This window comes from Hydra viridissima, unplaced genomic scaffold (assembly GCF_058129835.1).
Source record: "Hydra viridissima isolate aposymbiotic clone 2 unplaced genomic scaffold, HvirCarnegie_v1 scaffold_4, whole genome shotgun sequence".
NCBI classification, from domain to species: Eukaryota; Metazoa; Cnidaria; class Hydrozoa; order Anthoathecata; family Hydridae; genus Hydra; species Hydra viridissima.
Genome location: NW_028324303.1, coordinates 10,240,118 through 10,261,845, shown reverse-complemented (window position 1 = coordinate 10,261,845; position 21,728 = coordinate 10,240,118). Strand labels below are relative to the sequence as shown.

General features: G+C 30.4%; 1 protein-coding gene and 1 pseudogene across 2 annotated transcripts; both read right to left on the bottom strand.

The window, feature by feature from the left end:
• Window positions 1-11,950: 11,950 nt before the first annotated feature.
• LOC149889826 (uncharacterized) lies at window positions 11,951-14,688 on the bottom strand (annotated as a pseudogene).
• A 2,141-nt stretch (window positions 14,689-16,829) lies between these two features.
• LOC145199004 (uncharacterized) lies at window positions 16,830-20,148 on the bottom strand. 2 transcript variants are annotated; one of them, XM_080074191.2, is made up of 2 exons: window positions 20,037-20,148; window positions 16,830-17,939 (listed from the first exon to the last, which is right to left on the bottom strand). In XM_080074191.2, exon 2 carries the CDS (start codon window positions 17,922-17,924, stop codon window positions 17,088-17,090), a length of 837 nt encoding a protein of 278 aa, XP_079930317.2. In that variant the 5' UTR covers window positions 17,925-17,939; window positions 20,037-20,148; the 3' UTR covers window positions 16,830-17,087. The 2 variants fall into 2 exon arrangements, with proteins under 2 accessions (XP_079930317.2, XP_089941006.1); XM_090084880.1 differs by having other exon boundaries at window positions 16,830-19,743; window positions 20,037-20,145.
• Between the last annotated feature and the right edge of the window lie 1,580 nt (window positions 20,149-21,728).

Sequence of the window (21,728 nt, the reverse complement as noted above, 5' to 3'; positions counted from 1 at the left end):
GACTATCCATCATTTCTTTATTTTGATGATGATAAAGCTGTTGGATAACGGTCGATTCCAGTGTTGCTGAGGCGATCATACTAAAAGACACCCTATGGAGTTCAGATCGCTCGTGAGAATAAAAAATTTGCAACGCTTTCTTCCAATTAGAAAATCTGTATAAAAGCTTCGTACGAATCTTTTTCTCTTGAACTACGAGGTAAAGGCATTTTTATTTGGGTAAATAGTTAAAACAAATAATACTGCCAATGTTATACAGCTATTCACGAAAGTTTAAACGATTGCAGAATTTTTATCAAGTATGTTTGGTTTTTGTTTAATAAAAAAAAACTGTAAAATGATATCGAATTAATTTTTTTATTTATTAAAGAAAAAGTAATTAGCTTTAAAATGAGTATCAACATATTATAAAAATTTTAATATTTAGTTAGAAAAAAACAATTACAAAAAATCATATAGGAAAAATAAGAAGCACAAAAGTTTAAACGAATTGCAACATTCGAACAAAAAATTAAAAAAAAAAGCAAAATTAATATTTAAAGTGTCCTCCTTTGTTTTTATAGCAAAGATAAACTCGTTTATGCATTGATTTAACTAATTTCATGCACATCACGCGAGGTACCTTCAGCCAGTACTCATTCAAAAGTTGTTTCAAATGCTGAGTTGATTGAACTTCATAGTATGTCAGTTGGATCAATATCCAAGACCAAATATTTTCAATTGGGTTGAGATCTGGTGATCTAGGGCACCAGGGCATCACATTGAACTTTTTTTTCAAAAATATTCTTTGATTGAGTGAGCTGTGAGAGCTAAAGCCCCGTCTGGTTGAAAGATGAATTGCTTGCTTTTGCCATACAAGTGTCTGATTGATGGATTTAAACACGTTTCCAATGTGTTCTTGTAGTTGTATTGATTAATTCGGTCTTTGTACAGCTCACAGAAGCCTATACCTTTGTGAGAAAAACATCCCCAGATACCAACCGAACCTCCACCGTCTTGTCGACGATGTTGCAAAAACCTGTCTGAATATTTCTCAGTTGCAAATCTTTTCACATTCTTCCCTTGCGGTTTACGACTTGAAAATTAGCTTCATCACTCCAAATAACTTTTGCCCACTGTTCTACAGACCAGTCCAGCCTTTCTTTGGACCACACTCGTCGTTTACGTTTATCCGTGATTGAAAGAATAGGTTTTCTAGCAGCTGTTTACGTTCCATTACCTTTGTCCAACAATGTTCGTCTCACGAGCTCTCTGCTAACTTTTGGATTATTTTTTGAGTCGTTAAAGATTTCTGCAAGCTTTTTGTAGCTGAGTCTGGGGTTTTCTCTGCTCATTCTGAATATACCACTTTTGTCACGGTTGCTGAGTTTGGATGGTCTCCCAGTACGCTGCATGTCGGAGATGCCCTTGGTAAGTTCCCAGGTTTTGATGGTTTTTCGAACGCAAGATTCAGAAACGTGAAGTATTTTGCCTATTTGAACGTTTGTGTGATTTTTTGTCCTCGCCATACCAATAACTTGTCACTTGATCTCACTAGAAACTGCTTTGCAACCCATTTGCACGCAATTGAAAATGATTTGAAATTTACAATATTTCAAGTTGATTTTTTAAATTTTAAAAGCTGCCTGATGATGTTGCGAAAATTTTTTTGATTGTAATTGACTCATTTTGACTTTATTTAAAAATAAAAAAAATTTTCGCCCCGGATTTATCAATTAATTAGCAAATAATTGATCCTAAATAAAATCGTTTAAACTTTTTTGACACCTCTTAACTTGTATCACCTACCTTTTCATGAAATTTCTGAGTAAACAGTGATGAGTCGAAGCCTACTTTTTTTAATTTTATTAACAAATAACCTATATACCAAATTAGAAAAAAAACTCTTTTGAAATCTATTTCCGTTAGATTTTTATTCAAGAAAAACTGAAGATTAGATCTTAAAATTCTGTAATCGTTTAAACTTTCGTGAATAGCTGTACAATTACAGCTTTAGCAATATTAATAGAGCAGCTGAAATCAGAGAAAAAAAAGTATTTTTAGGATACTATTTAACTTTTTGCACTAAAATATCGTGCAAGAAGAGAAAAAATATGTATCCAAGGCCTAAGTTTCTAATCATTTGATATTGCTTATCGCTGAGGTCAGTATTCACTTCTAATGCAAGAGTTTACCTTACACTCATATTTAAAGGAAAGTTTTTATCCAAAGTGTCTTTAACTTTTTTGATCTATAAAACATTTATTTTATAGTACATTTATTTTTTCTCTTTTGCTTTGCTCTCTAAGGATTACCAATTGTTTATGGGGTTTTCCAAAACCAAAATGGCTACTTTTATTGGTCATAAGAGTTTCTTGAAGCCATTGGCATTCTTTTTCTATAAAAGAATCATAATTTCTACCACATTGTTTTAGTTATTTCTTCACTTTTGAAATAAATGTATCTAAAGTAGCCTTTATTTATGTTCTCTTTGCTAATTTCTTCAGTTTTATATGATTTCGTTAAGTAAATACTTCCAAAATCGTAATTTATCCACTCCTAACTCACATATCTTCGGTATAAGACCTAATCTTTATTTTATTAATATATATCAAAAACATTTTTGAGTTATTTTATATAATTTTCACTTTACACTGTTTAACATTTTGCTATTATTTCTTTGACAATTATCACATTAAGTTTTCTATAACTTTTAAGTAAAAAATGTTACTTGTATATTACTGGAAATACTGAAGTTGTTAAGTAATGCTATTTCAAATATGTAGTACTTCTCGAATAATAAATCATTGTTAAAAAAAAAAAACATTTTAACAAATTTCTAAGTAGCATAGATAACATCACGGTCGTTCAAACTCTTTTAATAAGCGACAGGTTATTGTGCGCAAGCGCAGTTGGATTATGAAAATTTTAGAACTTTCAAAATGGCTTTTCGTTACGGACCTTCGTTACAGAATGAATTTCTACTTAGCGACCAATTTTTCATTACTTATCGTGTTTTTTAAAATCGTCTACGTTGATAACCAGCTTTTAGGCTGTTAGTAATGTCTCGGTAACTTAATTTTATTAAGAAGTAAGTAAAATGAAAGGGGAATATTATTTTATGATTGAAGAGGATCCATCTAAAAAAAACTTTTTTTTTGATTTGTCTACAAATTTGGAAGTCTTTTTACATTTTTTTTGAGCGGTAAAACTTAAATGTTTTTCTACTTTTACTTATATAAATCTTTTAACTTTTTATTACTTATAAAAAATCTTAGCACTCAATTTTTTTTCTTGTTCAAAATTTACATCTAACCATTGTCCTAAATTGATAACATTTTATTTATATCGTTTGTGAAATAAAAATTGTCCTTATGGAAAAAATTTTACTAAATGTTTCTAATAATTTTAAATAAAATCTTTTACTTTATATGCAGTTTTTTATTGATTTATTGGCTTAATTTACTTCATGAATATAAACACTACATAATGCATGTGGTTAAGTTTGATGGTTATTCACAAGAACTATCCAAAAAGTTTTATTATTTTTAGATGAAAATCCATTACAAAAATATGAATCTTATTTACAGGGTCTGTGGATATTTGGTTGGGAATAAAAAGTATCCTATTGGAATAAACCAAAAAAATAACATTGAAATATGTATTCCTTGTCATGTTGTCAGATTTAGAGAATGTACACTCATCTAGAAAATTTCAAAACGTTATGATGCCATAAAGAATGGGATCAAAAGAATGAAATCAACAATACTTCTTTTAAATATGAACTGGAAAACTCATTGTGATGAATGCTATTGTTGTCAGCAGGTAGAAAAACTCAGTAAAAGTTTAAATGTTACTAAATCACTAAAATAAAAATAAAAAGCTTATTGGTTGCCCTGGCATTGGTAAAAAAGTGTGGTCATCTTCCATGATTGCTTCCATTAAAAAAAGCATTGTGACAGCACATGACTTGGAAATAGATATTGAAGAACTAAAAAAAGAAATCAATCCTCATTTACAGCTTTACCAGTGTAATTTTTGTGGTAAAATATCAAAACAACCAGCAACTCTAAAAAAATGTGAACACTTATTTTGTTTTTTCTATCTTGTGGAAAATAAAAGGTTAACCAACTCACAACCAGCTCCATCGTTATCATCATCATCATCATCATCATCATCATCATCATCATCATCATCATCATCATCATCATCATCATCATCATCATCATCATCACATCATCATCATCATCATCATCATCATCATCATCATCATCATCATCATCATTTTCATCATCATTTATTTGACAACAACATTTCTAATTTCAATCAAGTAATTTGTTTGCTTAAGCAGAGGCTTAAACAAACCAATAGCTGGAAACTCTTTACTCATCCAGGTTTTTTTGCAATCCGGCCTTCCTTTTGCTTCATATTCATGAACAGCTTCTATGTATTGATGCAATGTTTCATCAGCTGTTTGGCAACTTTTCACTGGTCCACTAAATATATATACATTCTTGTATTTTAAAAAGATAATGAAAGTTCTGGTATCATGTCAAACAAACAAAAAAAAAAGAAAAAAAAAAGGCAAATCACATAATTCAGTGAAAATTGTTGAAAGTGTTAAAGAAAAAACTAACCTCTCTGTTTAGAGCAATTTTTAATCTAATTTGACCAAAATTTTAATCAAGGAAACTTCAAGCTAGTTTTAAAAAATTAAATCTTTAAAGTTGATCAGTAAAAAGTTACCAAACAGCTGAAAACATTGCATCAGTATATGTCCTTGATCCTAAAATAGCACAAATCTTTATTGTAATAGCAAACAATAAAGAGACCAAATATGAATACAAAGCAAAAGTAAATAAACCTGTAAGAGTAAGGAGTGAGAAGAGAAGTAATTAAAATTAAAAAAAAAAATCTGAAAAACTAAACAACTTTTGCTATTGGTTTGCCTAAGCAAACCAATAGCAAATAAACCCAATTCAGAAGGTAAAAAATATCAAAATGTAAAAGAAAAAATGTATGTATATCTGTGTGTTTGTATGTTTATTTACAAGAAGAAAAAATTGAGTGCTAAGATCTGATAAAAGTGTTAAATACTATAAAAACTCATCTAAATTTTAAAAAAAAAAAATCATTTAATTTCTACGCTCAGAAAATTAGATGATGTGTTTTAAAAGTGTAAACAAATCAGCATATTCAAGAATGTTAATTTACTTAGAAAAGCGCAACTTTAAACTTTTTGATATTATCTTTATCTTATTTGAATCATTTTCTTATGCAACTGAGATATGCTTATTATGATTTCAGTTTTAGAAAGAGTTTAAAATGTTGATTTTTATAGAAACATATATAAATGCTCAGTCAACTAAATAAGAAAGTTCGTTGCTACGGACCGTAGCCATTATTTAAAGTTGAATTTTTTTTTATGTTTCTACTGCGCTTGCGTATAATAACTTGTCTCTTCTGAACAACCCACAGTGGAAAATTGTAGAGCAACAGCATATCATAAATGTTTTTTACTAATGTCGCTACTGTCATTATATTTCAATTTTATTTAATAGTTTAATGGTCAATCATTACTATAATGCAGGAATTTCACATAATTTTATGTAAAAATAAAAGATTTGAAGCCCTATTGTTTATTACTTTTGCGGATGTTCATTTCAAACCTGTTCGCTTCATCACTTTAAAAGTTAATTTTCTAAAAAACTTTCTAGGAATAAGTATAAAGTATTATACATTTTTGAAAGGCTCATGTTATGGAGATTTTAAGAAAATTATACATTTTTACTTATATGGTTCAGTTTAGGAGTAATTATTTGAACAATTAAATAAATGAAAAAAATTAATATTCTTCAAGTTCACTGAGACTTTTGGTAGTTACCCACGCTTCCCCACGCTTTACATTTAATGTAGTATTGTAGCCTAGGTGTTTATTAAAAACATGTATAAGAATGAGTTGCAGAAACGTGCGGTTTCCGAAATTATCGAGAAAAGAGTGATAAAAGTAAAAAAACAGAAAACCGCTTTTTATCGTGGTTTCAAATTTTGTTCATTTATAACAATAGCTAGGTGTATGTTTTTTAACTTATTATCAATTTTTTATTTATACCATGGCATTCTTGTATTTTTGCACTCCTTTTGTAGTGAATGTACACTGCCAATATATAAAGAGTTGAAACATTTATATCAGTATAACAAATTCACAGTGGAAATTAAATCAACTCGTTTGAGTATTGAATATTACTTTAGTTACTTTTGTGACTTGTTAAAATGACAACTTTTAAGTGTTTGAAATGTAAATTATTGCTTTCCTATATTGATGGAGGAAAGACAGTTGAGGCACTGTTAACAATTTTAAAAGAAAATTATCAACTTTCTGAGGACAACTTGTGTTTCATCATGGGTGATATTCAAAGACATTATTCCGTCTTTTAATAAACTATGGATACTGGCGTCACGGAAAAAGGAAGCTTTTTTATCTAAGAACAGTGATTGGTTGGATATTGTGCATCTTTACCTAACTCAGAAGAGACAATTACCGACTCCACGCCATCTACTTCTTTTGAAAAACGCGGAAGGCCGTGCGTGTCTTATGGAGATTCGTCAGAATCCAGCAAAAAAAAGAAAAAATTCCATGTTACTTAAGGAATATGGATTCGAGCATATTTTTAGTACATATCTTCAGGCGTTGCATTCAATAGGAGAAGAAGCAGAAGCAAAACTTGTGGAATCATTAAGGATTGCTGATAAAGACAAAAAAAAAAATTAATATCGAGTTTTATGGAAAACGCAAGCCAGAAAAATATGCTAACTGATGAAGAAGCACTCAGCGTGTTTATTGATTCAGATTTAACAAAAGCACAATATTTGTACATGAGGAAGGTGACAAATGAACGAAATTGTTCCATATTTCCACCATATTGTAAAATTCAAGAAATTAAACAGACCTGCTATCCACCATCTTCTGCAATAGAAATTACGAACACACATCCGAAAATTCTGGAACTGCAAGATTTATTGGATCACACTGTAGCTAGAATTTTGACCATAGATTCCGTGTACAGTATTGAATTCAAGCATTTACTTTCATATAGTAAATGGGGCTGTGATGGTTTCACTGGCCAAAGCCAATACAAGTAGAAACTTCCAGAGGAATCTGAACTTATTTCTGATGCAAATTTGTTTACTAGTTCTTTGGTGCCTATCAAACTAATTGATATAGTAACTGGCGCAGTTGTTTGGCAAAATCCGGCACCTTCATATGTTCGTTTTTGTCGACCTATATGCATAGAATTCTGCAAAGAGATTTCCAAGAAAACTAAAGCCATTGTAGATGAAGTAAAGAGCCAAATAAATTCTTTGCGTGAAATGTGCAAGAACTTGATGAAGATACTCTGCAGCTTTTGAAAGTCAACGAACTGATTTCAGGAACTGAAAGTCCCTATGTAGTTATGATATAGTACCTTTAAGGTGGTACCAGGGTAAAAAACGGCTATTTTTGATAAAATTTTGAAAAATACCAAAATTAATGTTTTGAATTCTTAAATCTTCCTATTTCAATATGCGTATTGCAAAAAGTCAAAAATCTTCTTAATTTTAATCAAATTTGGCCTTTTTTTAAAGAGCAGTTTGGTTCTTGCTTCATAACAACGACCTTAGAAACGCTTTTTTTCTCGCTAAATCTCAATTTTTCAGAAAAAATAACTTTTCATAGAAAATAGATAATAGGCTGAAATTTTGCAGGTTTAAAGATGAACATATTACGAATGTTGTCTATGAAGCAAATTTTTGTTATTTTTTATTTAAAACTCATTTTTATCATGCTTTGGTCCCAAACTACCTTTAATTTTATATCTTAAAGTTCGAATGTCAACCTGGTAAAATTAAAAATGTTTTAAAAAAATCTGTTTCATTGACAACATTCTTAATACATTAAAGAATTCATGTTCAAATTTTCAAGCAGTTTTGACTCTTTTTGAGTTAGTTATATTAGATGAAAGAATAAGCAGTTTTGGGGGTAACATAACACTAATTATGCGCATAATTAATGACGTCATCACTAAAATTTTTTTTTTTGGGCTACTGTTTTATATATTTTTTTTGTTCATTAACAGAAAAGAGCTAAAGTCTATTAATAGTTTTCAATTTCTTGTTAAAAAGTTACCTTTACCCTGGTACCACCTTAATATACCTATACATTATTTCATAAAAGCAACTATTTAAAAATTGTTATTAAGAAACTCTTTTAAATATTTCTATAATTAGTAGGTAAGCACTTTATGTATTTTTCGTCGTTTTTAATAATTTTAAGGTATTTTCATACATTTGTAAAGAATTGTGTTAAAGTGTAAATTAACAAACTGCCAATTTTGAAGTTTTTGATTTTTATTTATTTATTTTTAATATTGTATTACAAAAAATTCTTATAAAAAGTATTTCTCAAGAAGCGTCATATACTACTTTACATTTGTGCAAAATTTCAAATCTCTATTTTTAGTAACAAAAAAGTTATCGATTTTTGGTCCGAAACACACCTTTATTTTCCACTGTGCGACCGTGCACTAAATTTAATTAATTTTTATTATAATAAAATAGTTTTTTTTTCAAACATATTAAATAGAATTTGAGAAAAAAATTTTTTTTTTTTTTTTTAAATGAGTTAATAGAACCTATAAAAAAAGGATTAAATATTATGTATTGATTTTTTTAAACATTTTTTTTGTGAAAAAGTTGAGAACCACAAAGAATTTTTGGTGCTAAATGCGGCGGAAACATCTTTTTTAATTTATTTTTTACCTTTTTTGTTTAAATATTCTATTAATGACCTGAGTCATTACCAAAAAACCAATAAAAGTATTTGAAAAAAATTATTTTTTTTCAAATACTTTTAATTTAATTTCAAACAAAAAATTATTTTCTTTTGAAAAAAATTAGTAGAAAAGCTATTACCTATGAAGATCGTGTAAAAGTGGTGCATTTTCACCAAAAAGGTAAATCCGCTCGTGAAATTGGAAAAATAATAAAGTGATCACATAGTTCGGTGTTAACAATCATCAAAAGATTCGAAGAGACGAAATCTTACGTTGATCGCCATCGTTCTGGAAGACCGCGTTTGACGACACCCAATGATGATCGCCTTTTAATCAGGTTGGCAAAGAACCATGCCGTTGCATGAATTAAGAAGGGAATGGAAGCTTTCAAATGGACGTCAAGCATCGGCATCACTTGTGAGTAGGAAACAATTAGCTAACAATGTTATGGAAAAAAGTTGTTCTAAAACCGCGACTTACCAAACAACATTCAAAAAAGCAAAAAGAATTTTGCCAAAGCGTCAGAGAATGGTCTAAACAAAAATGGAGGAAAGTAATGTTCATTGATGAGATGAATATTGAGGTTGATAGCCGAAAAAACCGAATTTTGATTCGCAGGCAGCCTTCAGAAAAATATAATCTTGATTGTATAGTTCAAAGAACAAAACAAGGTAGCGGGTTGGTTGGAATATGGTGCTGCATGACATATTATGGTCTCGGTATGTTTAAATTATTTGATGGTCAACTCAACTCTATTTATTACGTCGATATTTTAAATAACAACTTGTTACCGTCAATTGATGCACTTGAGCAAAGCGTTCCGTTCATTTTTCAGCAAAGTAATGCACCATGTCACAGGGCTAAAATTGTCTCTGAATGGTTGGAAAGCAAAAATATTGAGCGTCTAACTTGGCCACCAAATAGCCCAGATCTATATTGCATTGAAAATCTTTGGAGTTGGCTTGATAAAGAGATTGCCAAGAAAGCACAAAGGAGCCTTGGGGAGTTGCGCAATATTTTACCAGCAATACTTGGAAATGTTCCCAAACATATTTTAGAGAATTTAATAGACTCAATGCCAAATCGTATTAATGACTGCTTAAAAATTCTTGGCAGAATTACGCGGTATTAGGTAAGAATTACCGTTTTATGTTCTGTGGTTCTTAACTTTTTCACAATTTTTTTTTTAATAAAAATTACTTATAAAACTTTAAATACATTTTTTTATTTATTTAAAAGTTTTTATTATTATTATTATTTTTTATCTTATTTGTCTATTTTCTAAAATTTATTATTATTTTTTTACCAGAAAAATAAATTCGGTTAAATAAAAATTTTAAAATAAAGATAAATTATGTTTTGTTTTTTTGGAAGTTCTTAAATTTTTCACAATACTGTATATTTCTTTCAGTTCAATTAACACTTTTACTTTTAGAATATAAAGGGATTGCTGCGGTCACCTGCGGTATAGGGAATTATTGAAGAAATACAAATGTCAATAAACCCATAAAAACCTTGTTTTCAGCCATTTTTAAACAGCAGTTTATTATATCAAAACAAATGAAAAAAGCGGAAAACAAGGTTTTTATGGGCTCATTGACATTTGTATTTCTTGAATTTGAGTTTTTTAATTGTATGACTTGTTTTAAAATATCAAATATTGTTTCAAGAAACATATTTTTGTCACGGTCGTTCAGAAGCGACAAGCTATTGTCTTTTTTTTACATATACATGCAACAGTCAACATAATTAAAAGAGAATTTGTTTTAGTACTGGATAACAAATCTTCAGGTAAAATAAGCTGTTTTTATTTTGGACATGTTTCATTGAGTTGGTTAACCTTTATATTTTCCACAAGACAGAAAAAACAAAATAAGTGTTCACATTTTTTTAGAGTTGCTGGTTGTTTTGATATTTTACCACAAAAATTACACTGGTAAAGCTGTAAATGAGGATTGATTTCTTTTTTTAGTTCTTCAATATCTATTTCCAAGTCATGTGCTGTCACAATGCTTTTTTTAATGGAAGCAATCATGGAAGATGACCACACTTTTTTACCAATGCCAGGGCAACCAATAAGCTTTTTATTTTTATTTTAGTGATTTAGTAACATTTAAACTTTTACTGAGTTTTTCTACCTGCTGACAACAATAGCATTCATCACAATGAGTTTTCCAGTTCATATTTAAAAGAAGTATTGTTGATTTCATTCTTTTGATCCCATTCTTTATGGCATCATAACGTTTTGAAATTTTCTAGATGAGTGTACATTCTCTAAATCTGACAACATGACAAGGAATACATATTTCAATGTTATTTTTTTGGTTTATTCCAATAGGATACTTTTTATTCCCAACCAAATATCCACAGACCCTGTAAATAAGATTCATATTTTTGTAATGGATTTTCATCTAAAAATAATAAAACTTTTTGGATAGTTCTTGTGAATAACCATCAAACTTAACCACATGCATTATGTAGTGTTTATATTCATGAAGTAAATTAAGCCAATAAATCAATAAAAAACTGCATATAAAGTAAAAGATTTTATTTAAAATTATTAGAAACATTTAGTAAAATTTTTTCCATAAGGACAATTTTTATTTCACAAACGATATAAATAAAATGTTATCAATTTAGGACAATGGTTAGATGTAAATTTTGAACAAGAAAAAAAATTGAGTGCTAAGATTTTTTATAAGTAATAAAAAGTTAAAAGATTTATATAAGTAAAAGTAGAAAAACATTTAAGTTTTACCGCTCAAAAAAAATGTAAAAAGACTTCCAAATTTGTAGACAAATCAAAAAAAAAGTTTTTTTTAGATGGATCCTCTTCAATCATAAAATAATATTCCCCTTTCATTTTACTTACTTCTTAATAAAATTAAGTTACCGAGACATTACTAACAGCCTAAAAGCTGGTTATCAACGTAGACGATTTTAAAAAACACGATAAGTAATGAAAAATTGGTCGCTAAGTAGAAATTCATTCTGTAACGAAGGTCCGTAACGAAAAGCCATTTTGAAAGTTCTAAAATTTTCATAATCCAACTGCGCTTGCGCACAATAACCTGTCGCTTATTAAAAGAGTTTGAACGACCGTTAGTCACGGTTTGTAGATTTGGGGTCCTAATATCAATGAAATACCCTATGGAAACCCTTTTAAAGGGTGATAGTGCATGTCATATGGAACACAAAATGAGTGATTTGAAAATCCTGGATTAAAATCCAACAGACTTATTTAGCTTTGAATATTTTACTACGAAATACCCATACATTTAGGCTATGAGTAGCCCAAAAAGTTTGTTGAAAAAAAATTTTTTTTGCATTTTTTTTTACAAAACACAACATATTAGCCTGTAAAATTCAAACCAATATTCTTTAACTGATTTGTTTTCTAAGTGAGTTTGTTTTCAAGTTCTGTTACAACCTTGGATTTACATTAATGGATTACAGAGAAAAGGCATGTTCTGAAGAAAATTTTCTTTTCTAAAAAAAATTAAATTCTCTTGCTGTTGTAGTCAATGACACATTTTAAAAGGTGACTGGCATAATCTGGGTGCAATCGATCTCTCTTAGATCTCTCCCAGTGAGATTTGAAGTTGGAATGTAGAGCTTCTGTTGCCTGCTCACTGAAGAGGCCAACTCCAATTTGTTTCATTTTGATGAACTGTGGCACGTGGTAAAACACTGCATGCACTTTGGGAGTCACAGAAATAGGAAGATTGGTGTAGCTAAGTTTGAACTGTTCAATCTTGGATTCATAGTCAGGGTCCAGGCTTTTTCCAAAGCACGAAGTGACCACTGTCTTGAATAGTGTGAGTGTTTGAATGAAGCCAAGAGCTGGAATGAAACCTTCTTTTTCTGAAAGCTTTTGAAGCTTATCCAGACCTCTTAGAAGCTTCATGCAATCGTTCCCATTGAAATGCCCCCCATGGTAAGGCTGGATAGAGATATAAAGTGATGGAGGCCATTCCTTGGCCCTTGGCCACAGGTCGCAAAGATTTTTAAAGATGTGGTTCACAACTCCAAGTAATAAGTGGAGCTCCATTGGTGGAACAGCCTCAAGGAAAAACTTGTCATCTTGAAATTCAATCAAAGGCACATGAATGACATTTTTGAATTCCTTTGACTTTCTTGAATCTCCTCCTGCCTGGATGTATTCAGAATGCTGTCTTCTGATCTGGCCAAAAGTCCGAAGTTGTCCACAATTTTCAAGACCTGAAGATGCAGTATTACACCAACAACAAGGGTGTTTGCAACTGTGAGACTGAATGCCACAAAGAATGTTGGCCAGCTTTAGGTCACAAAAGACAACCAAAGAACCTGTTTGGCATTTTTCTTTGACTTGAATGAGGTCGAAAATGGCGTTCACATTCTGGTAACTCTCAGGAGTGTTTTGTGACAGTGCTATCAGCATCTGCTGCTTAACACTCATTTTTTTGATTGATGGTGGTGCCATCAGCTTGATTGTCTTCTGTACTGGGCTGTGTAGAGGAGTCTCATCTTCTTTCAACACAATGTGAGTGAACCTCACTTTTAGAAATGATCCACCACCATCAATCCCGAGTTTTAAAATGGAAGATTCTGATAGTTTTCATGATGCTCTGAAAACATCACTGAGATTGCTGAGGCTCTGGCAGTGCACAACTTGACAAGTTTAACCATTCTCTGCCAATCTGATATTGCTGACCATGAACTGATCATTAAGTTTCTTTAATTAAAAGATGAATTTTCAATAAAAGCAGTTGCAACTAGCATTTTAATTAACATAAAAGCATTCTGGTTTCTTTTTCTCATAATTAATTATTACAGGTCATAAATTAAATGTTTGTGAATCAACATTTTGAGTGCCTTTAATTTAGCATAATGATACTATGATAATTAACAAGATAATAGAAGTAATTACCTCTCCTCAATGGCAAAAGTTTTCAACAAGGCTGACTGAGTCTAATAGTTCCATTTGGAGATGCGCTTTTGGATGCTAAGACTGCTGCAGCCACTTGCTCTGCACCTACGGGATCATCTGTGGCCATTCTTCTCAGGTTTTCATGGCGAGTTCCAATGGTGCAGTTGTGAGGAAGTCCTCGGCCAACAATTGACAAGCACTTTGTGCAGCTCTTTTTAGAATTCTGAGAAGTTTGCTTTGGAATTTTTTTCTCGGATACTTTGACTTGGTCAAACGGATGCTTCTCCTTTCCTTTGATCTTGGCAATTTGGCATAAAAGGCACTCACAAACTGACGAAACTCTGGTTGTAGGTTTGATAGAAATTGACTTGAAGTCAAAAAGCTTAGGCACATGATTGATTTTTCCAGCACAAAGTTTTCCAATTTGAGATCTTCATGAAACACAAGTAGCCAAAGGCACTCTTTCATCACTGAAATGTCTGTTTGAATCAGTTGAAGAATTTTCAACTTATAGTTTTCAGTCAACTCTTGATCACCCTTTTTCATGCATATAACACAAACAGATTTTCTGCAATCTTTATGAGTTTTTGCAATTGTAGGCATCTTTAAATTTATTTAAAAAGCGCTCACTGTATTTACATTTTGCTTTCTTCTTTGAATAATTACTGCCATTTCCCGAAAAAGTTATTGGCTGGTAATTTTTAACCGAGGGGCAAAGTTCGAATTTGAGAATTTCTCATGATACATCGGAACAGCAATAAGATGCATATTTGGATAAAAGCTTTTAAAATAAAAAAGTTTTGTTTTTATGCATTACATTTTATATTTTATATATTGTTTAAAAAAAGCATGTCTTGTAGCATTTTAAGCACTTAAATAGATCGCATTATGGTATGCAAAAGGTTATAAACTTCTTGACCAAAATTATGCTTTGGATTTTAATAAGGGATTTCAAAACCCTTAATTTTGGGCTCCCATAGGCATGCACTATCACCCCTTAAAAGGATTTTCATAGGGTATTTCATTGATATTAGGACCCCAAATCTACAAACCGTGTAGTGGTTCCTAACTTTTTCACAATACTGTATATCTCTTTAGAACTCAGTGGAACATTTTTTTTAGCTGATACTTAAAACAAAAAAATATGTATATTTTCTATATTATTTTAGAAATCTGTTCTAATTTGAACAATAAAAATCAAGTTTTTTATCCAATATATTTAAAATATATAAAGTTAAAAGATTATCTTAAAGGTAAATATAGACTTTAAATTAGACTAAACGGTCTCTATTTTTACTAAACAAAAATCTTTCATTTTTTAGATTTCTTTGAAAATAATGTTAAAGTTTAACTTCTTTTAACCATAAAACACAAAATATAAGTTATATGAAAAATTTTTTTTACTTTTTAAATAAATAATCATTTTAATTTAATATTATTAAAAAAAGTGCACAATATTAACTAAAAAGTTGTGAAGGGTTTACTTTTTTGTTGTTTATAGTCAATGTACGACATTTTCTTGCTGGCAAAACAAACTTGGTTGGCAAAAAATTTTCTTCGCTGCGAAAGCGCGAGTTAGATGTCTAGTTAATATAATTGAACTCGTCATTTCGAAAAGGACACAAGTCCGTTTATTAAAACTTTTCAGGATCAACAAAAAATATGTTTCTTATCAAAAAAAGTCTACGGTGCTTATAAAACTAAATATAGGAGTAGATAAATAAAAAACATATAGAGTTTTTGTGAACTTTATTTATTAAAAAAAAATAAAAAAATAAATAAAATGGCTCAAAAAAGTGAAATTCGAAAAAAGTGTGACTTGTGCCCTTTTCGAAATGACGGGTTCAATTGATCTGTCTCGCAATGTTTCATAATTATCCGGGACACAATTTTTAAATTCCGAGACAAAATTTATGTCCCGATTTATAACTTTAACCCGGGACAACCTTTTCGCTTGTCTCGTTATTTTTTTCCGGGAACTTTCTCGTCTCTTTACGATTGTCCCGGTTCATTTCGAGAAAACGATTCCAAGACGCAGACGCTTAACTTTTTGTACTACTCGTACATGGATCCATTTAGGGTGTTGGATTATTGGTTTCCTTTCGGGTTTTAATACCAACAGAGGTGGGTCATTGTAAATTTTATTACTCGATAAAAATTTCAAGTTCCCAGTCTTGGGAGTACTCAATTTGGGTCTGATACCCGTTCGGGCGGGGGCTCGGTTTTTATTGAGAACTAGATGTTCACTACTCCAGATAGAGAAAAATCCTTGGTTTTATTTCATCGAAATGTCAAACTAAGATTCTTGTTTAAACTGCTCTTCTTAATGACAGACTTTTGTCAGGCTCGGAATTTACCAGCGAATAGTTCTACGAGGCGATGAGAAAAACTTATGAAAAAAGTTAATGGGAAGGTCACCAGCAACTTAAACATAAGTCTAGTCTAGTGATTGAAAATTATGTTTATTGGCATTGGAGTCAGTAAAAGTAGCTTGCATAGTTGGTTTTTATCACTACATGAAGATGCATTAAAAGTTTTTTATTTTAAAATTATCAAATAATTTTTTTTTAGAAAAGTAGATTTTATACCACAACAAACTGCCGTTAATTTTTGGAAAATTTAGTCACAATTTGAATTACTTAAATTGCGAATGCCAATGGAACTTTTCCTATTCAAGTAATTATTTCCTGATTTCAGTTTCTTATTTAAACTTTTTTTTAATCAATTTATCAGGAAAAATTTAATATCTATTTTATTCTTACGAAAGTCTTTGCTTAGATCTTAGTTGAGTGAATAAGATAAGAGCAACTTATACAAATACCTAATAACTTTGTCACAAGGTAACAGGAGAGTTAATTCATCAGGTGTATAAACAATAACAAGACCAAAAAATAACAAGTTTTTTTTTTTTTTTACCGCTTAAAATGCAATGATATAAAATAATGGAAATCATATTACAAAAGATTTTGCTTCTGGCTTTACGGATATTTAAATTGTAAACTTTTGTAAAATTATTAATATGTTCGGTTGCTTGACCCAAAAATTAAAAAGTTATCAACATAAGACCAAAGTGAAAACAAATATACAAGAAAATTCAGTCCTGGAACCAAAATAAAATATCTGCAAACTTTTATTTGATGAAATGTTTCTTGAAGAACATAGCAAATAATTATACAAAAGGTACTATTTAAAAGTCCTTTCATAAAATCAATATCTGATTAAAACAAATCATGCAACATGCATATTTTTGGTCACCACTTTCATTAAGGCATCAACATAAAGCAGCATACATAGCTCTTTTGGCCTTTCATTTTTCTTATTTAAATGTGCATCATAACATCTTTTTGTGTATATCTAAATGTAAAGATGTCATTAAAAACAAGCCATTAAAAACGTCTTGGACCACCTCCAAAATTCCTTCTTTCACCAAAACTGTCACGCTTTTCAGGAAATCGTTCTCCTCGACATTCATCAAAGCCATTCACTCTGGGTGGTGGCCCACGACTTCCTCTATCCATAGGTCCTCTGCGTTCATTAATTGGTGGCCCACGGTTAAAACTACGGTCATTGGGAGGTGGACCCCGGTTACTTGGTCTATCATTTGGGAACCGTTCACTTCTGTTGAATCTTTCTCTGGGTGGAAATCTTTCATTGCTACCTCTAGATGGTGGACCACGATCATTAAACTTTGAATTATCACTAAAATTTTCACGATTATCAAAAGAACGACGACCACCAAAGCGATCATCTCTTCCTCCTTCACGAGGTGGAAATGGTTGAAAACCTCTACCAAGAGGGGAACGTTCTCGTCCACGACCCATTGGTTGACGGATGACAGGAGAACGGTCTCTTCCACGCAAAATTGGAGAGCGGTCTCTTCCGCGCATTTGTGGAGATCTAGGCCGGTTGATAAAAGGAGGTCCACCACGACCCTGAAATCGGTCAGGAGAATGAGGCTTCCGAAATGGAGGTGGACCTCCACCTCTCATTTTATCGCCAACAGTTCCACGTGCCCATTCAACAGTCATATCAGACCCCAATAAACGACGATTGTTCTCTTTCTGAATTGCAATCTCTGCATCGCGTCGATCTTCAAATTGAATAAATCCAAAATTTTTCTTTAAATCACAACGCACTATTTTTCCATAACGACCAAAGCAGTTTTCAAGATCACGTACACGAACTTCAGGGTTAAGATTGCCAACAAACAACTCACTACTCATCTTTTTAAGCAATAACTATAAAAAAGGTAGGTATTAGAACAGAAATTTCCAATGATGCTTCAGATTAAATTAAAGACAGAGAAGGCACAAGAAATGGTCACTTCATGAAACTGTTTCTTGGTATAAGAAATCCTGTAAACGAAAAAAGTAATTTTCGATAACTGGCTTCATTTTGATGAATTGAACAGCCTTTCCTCCATTACCACTGATCTTTGAGAGGAGATTTGACAATTTGGTTAGGTAAATATAATAAGGTAACCAAAAAAGATGCTGAATTAAAAATAAACTTCTTAACATTGCTCATACGATGAAGGAATATGCAAGATTATATTTATCATATCATAAAACTAATCCATCTTACAAACTGTAAATTAAATAAATTAAGACAAATCAAGGTGTGAAAAACATCCAAAACTTCAGCTTAACGAATAATGAAGAGCAGTGCAGTTAAATCATTTTAGGCTTTATGTACAGAATAAAAATGTACATTTTAAGTGAAACCATAAAGATAGTTTAAGTAACCAATTAAAATTAGGGACTGTTGAACAAGGAACTGTAGTTTATTAAAGTTTATTGATTCTGGCCTGAATGGTCTATTTGAGCATTTGAACCATTTCAATGAAAAATTGTAACTGTAATCTTCACAATCGTAATATCATAAATTGAATGTTTTACTCAGTAGAAACTTGTAGTTAACAAAATTGAAACTCTCATGTATTAGTAATTGCTACTTGAGGATTTCCAAAAACTTCCAAATCAAATCCTAGATTTAATCCTAGATAAAATGTATTAATGATATATTTTCCTTTTAAGTAAAATTATAACAAGAATGTTCTTCCATGAGTACTATTTGCTGGGAACTTGTGCAGTGTGATTTTCTTGAAATGCTAAAACAATACCAAGAACCAGGCTCTTAAACTTCCAGCAGAAAATTGATAGCTGATTTTGAGAACAATTTCCTTTTTTTTTTTTTTTTAACTATAATCTACTTGCCTCTGCCAAGAAGTTTGAAAGTTGAGTGCAAAAAAAACTGTTTTCAGCATTTTAATAGGCGTACCAGAATTTTCTTCCTCCATTTGAAATTGTATATAAAATAACTTGGGCTTCATTTAAAAGTGTTGTAAATACCCAGCAAAAGAAACAAATTTAGCATAGGAAAGGCTTTTCTAGGACTTAAAATTCAAAGGTATGTGAATTGTTAGTTGTAATTCAGATTTGTTGAAATAAAAACAAATGTTGAAAAATAGTGCTGATTTTAAAAGTGATTTGGGTTAACGAGACTGATGTGTGTTTAGTTGAGGTCAATCCAAGTGGTTTACTTCCATTTAATCATAACTTTCTTTTAAAAAAAGATAATAAAATTCCCTAAATCCCAAGAGGATGATTTGACAATTGACTATTATTTTGTATTTTATGTACCAAATCCATTAAGACAAAATATATAGCTGCCAATTAACATTAGGTAAATAAGATTAATTTATAGGTAACTAATAAGGCAACATTTTATCTGGACCATGGTTGTCAAAATAACTGTCATTCATGTAGTAGGTCATTAACAATTGTGATTTAAATTGCACAAATAAAAGGATTTTTTCATAGACAATGTTTTCCATATATCAGCTTGTTACATAAATAAAACTATACATTGTGTACAAATGTGAATATTGTTTTTGTTGTTTTCTTAAGCTTAGCAATATGTATGTGATCATCACAAGCAAGTAAGTTATGAATAAATTAAATGGCTTTATTGACTAAAGGCAACGGTAAAGGTGATAAATATATCATAGAATACTTTCGGTAATCACATCCACCGATGCTTCTAGAAAGCAAATAACAAAAGTAAGAGGATATTTATCCCTGAAATAAAGGTAATGGAACCAAGTAAAAGGTTAATTATGAAAAATACTCTAGAAATTCAGGGATTTGACAAATTTTCCGAATTACACCCAATAGTGAAAAATCAAAACTGTTTAATAACAAAACTCACTTAACTTTTGGTTTTTAACTCTATAAAAAACATAAAACTAAATGCTTTTTGTTAGATACTAGCATCCTCAGTAGTTATGAAAAATAACAAATAATCTTTAGGAAAAAATTGAAAAAAATACTTACTTTTCGAAGTGTTTAATGAGTGCCAAGACGCGTTTTTAAGTGAGAAATGCGCCTTTGAGCCTCCTGAGAACAAAATGGATTTAGTTCGATACCAGACCTTTTTATCCATATTCATCTTCTAAACCGCAAAATATATGTATATATTCAAAGGAAACAAAAAGCCATATTACGAAATACACAATTCAAAAAATTTGGTTCAAAAGAAGATTGAGAAAACAGAGTTTCTTTTTGTTTTAAGACTTAACTAGCGAATCAGAATGTTATCTTGCAAGGGTTCTTAAGCCATTTTTGTTAATAAAATAGTTTGATTATTAAGTCAAGCATTTGGTGTATGGTTTTTCCGTTAATAACGAATAATAAAGAATATAGTACAAATTTATATAATACGAGCCTTTTAATATATATTGAATTTTCTGAAGTTTATAAAATAGAACTCTTTATACGTTTAAAACAGCAAAAGTTAATGACGTGTTTACATTTATACAAAAATTATTTTTGAAAAAAAGTTTAACGGATAAATTAAATAGTAACGTCTAGAAAGGTTGAAACAAATTAATGTAATGAATGAGAGGTATCGCAAACTAATTTTCTGGAATTTTATAACTTTGTAGATGAAAATTTTTAAAAAACTTAATTAAATTTATTTCAAAAGACTGTTATAGAAACTTATATTTTATTCGTTATTATTCTTTGTTAACGAAAAATGAAAACATCGATTCTTACATCAAGTTATTGACAGTCAAAGATTAAAATCAATCGATTGAAAGTCAAAGACTCGATTCAAAGATTAAAGTCACTCGATAGCTTCTATTGACCATAAATTTGTAATTATTTCTTTTGTAAATACCCATTGATTTATGAATATTAAGCATAAACTTCTTTTAATGAAAATAAAGAACGTACGTTGAATATGAAGAAAAAAATCATTTAATTACAATTATTGCAGTTGGTATACTGTTCAAGATTTAGAAATTGTTTCTGCATTTTCAAAATGTTTAGACGAACCTTAAACATCTTGCAGATGCAGGAACAATTTTTTAGAATGTCCTAAGACATCTTAATAGCGTGCCGGAATTCATACAAATTTTGTTTTTGATTCATACAATGGGATTATGTCAAGGAGCTAGGTGGCCACACATCTTTAGGCCAGAAAAATGGTGATGATTCTTAGCCAGTCTTAAATCATGTTTGTTGTGTGATAGGGTGCCTCAGAATTTCAGCAACAAATCACTGTCTATATTAGATGAGTTTTCGCTATTACTACTATCACCTTACTAAAAATTTCTAACTTCAGATAAACTTATAAGTTTCCTATTTTTCAACCTTTCAGTTAATGAGATTTAATAAATTAAGAAAGTCTAAAGTATTTTTATCTGATTTAAACTAAAGTCAAGAATATTCAATTAATTGAGTCTTATTGATTGGAAACCTCATCAATAGGAAAATTATCAGTAAAGTTGTTATCATATATTTTAACTAGATTTTTCAATTTTTGGCCCTGTGATTTTCCATTGTGGATTGAATTATTAAACTAATAAAAAAATTTAAAAATATAATTTTTTAAGCATTTTCAGACCGTTGCTACATGTAAGGTTAATTTCGTTTTTATTATTTAAAATTGGTATAGATGAGGAAAATTCTGTGACTAAAACTAAGAATAATCGTATAGTTAATTTTTAATTAAATTTTAAA

What these genes read in the sequence shown, in the direction of transcription:
- LOC145199004 (XM_080074191.2), bottom strand. Translation starts at nt 17,924, where the DNA reads ATGAGTAGTGAGTTGTTTGTTGGCAATCTTAACCCTGAAGTTCGTGTA.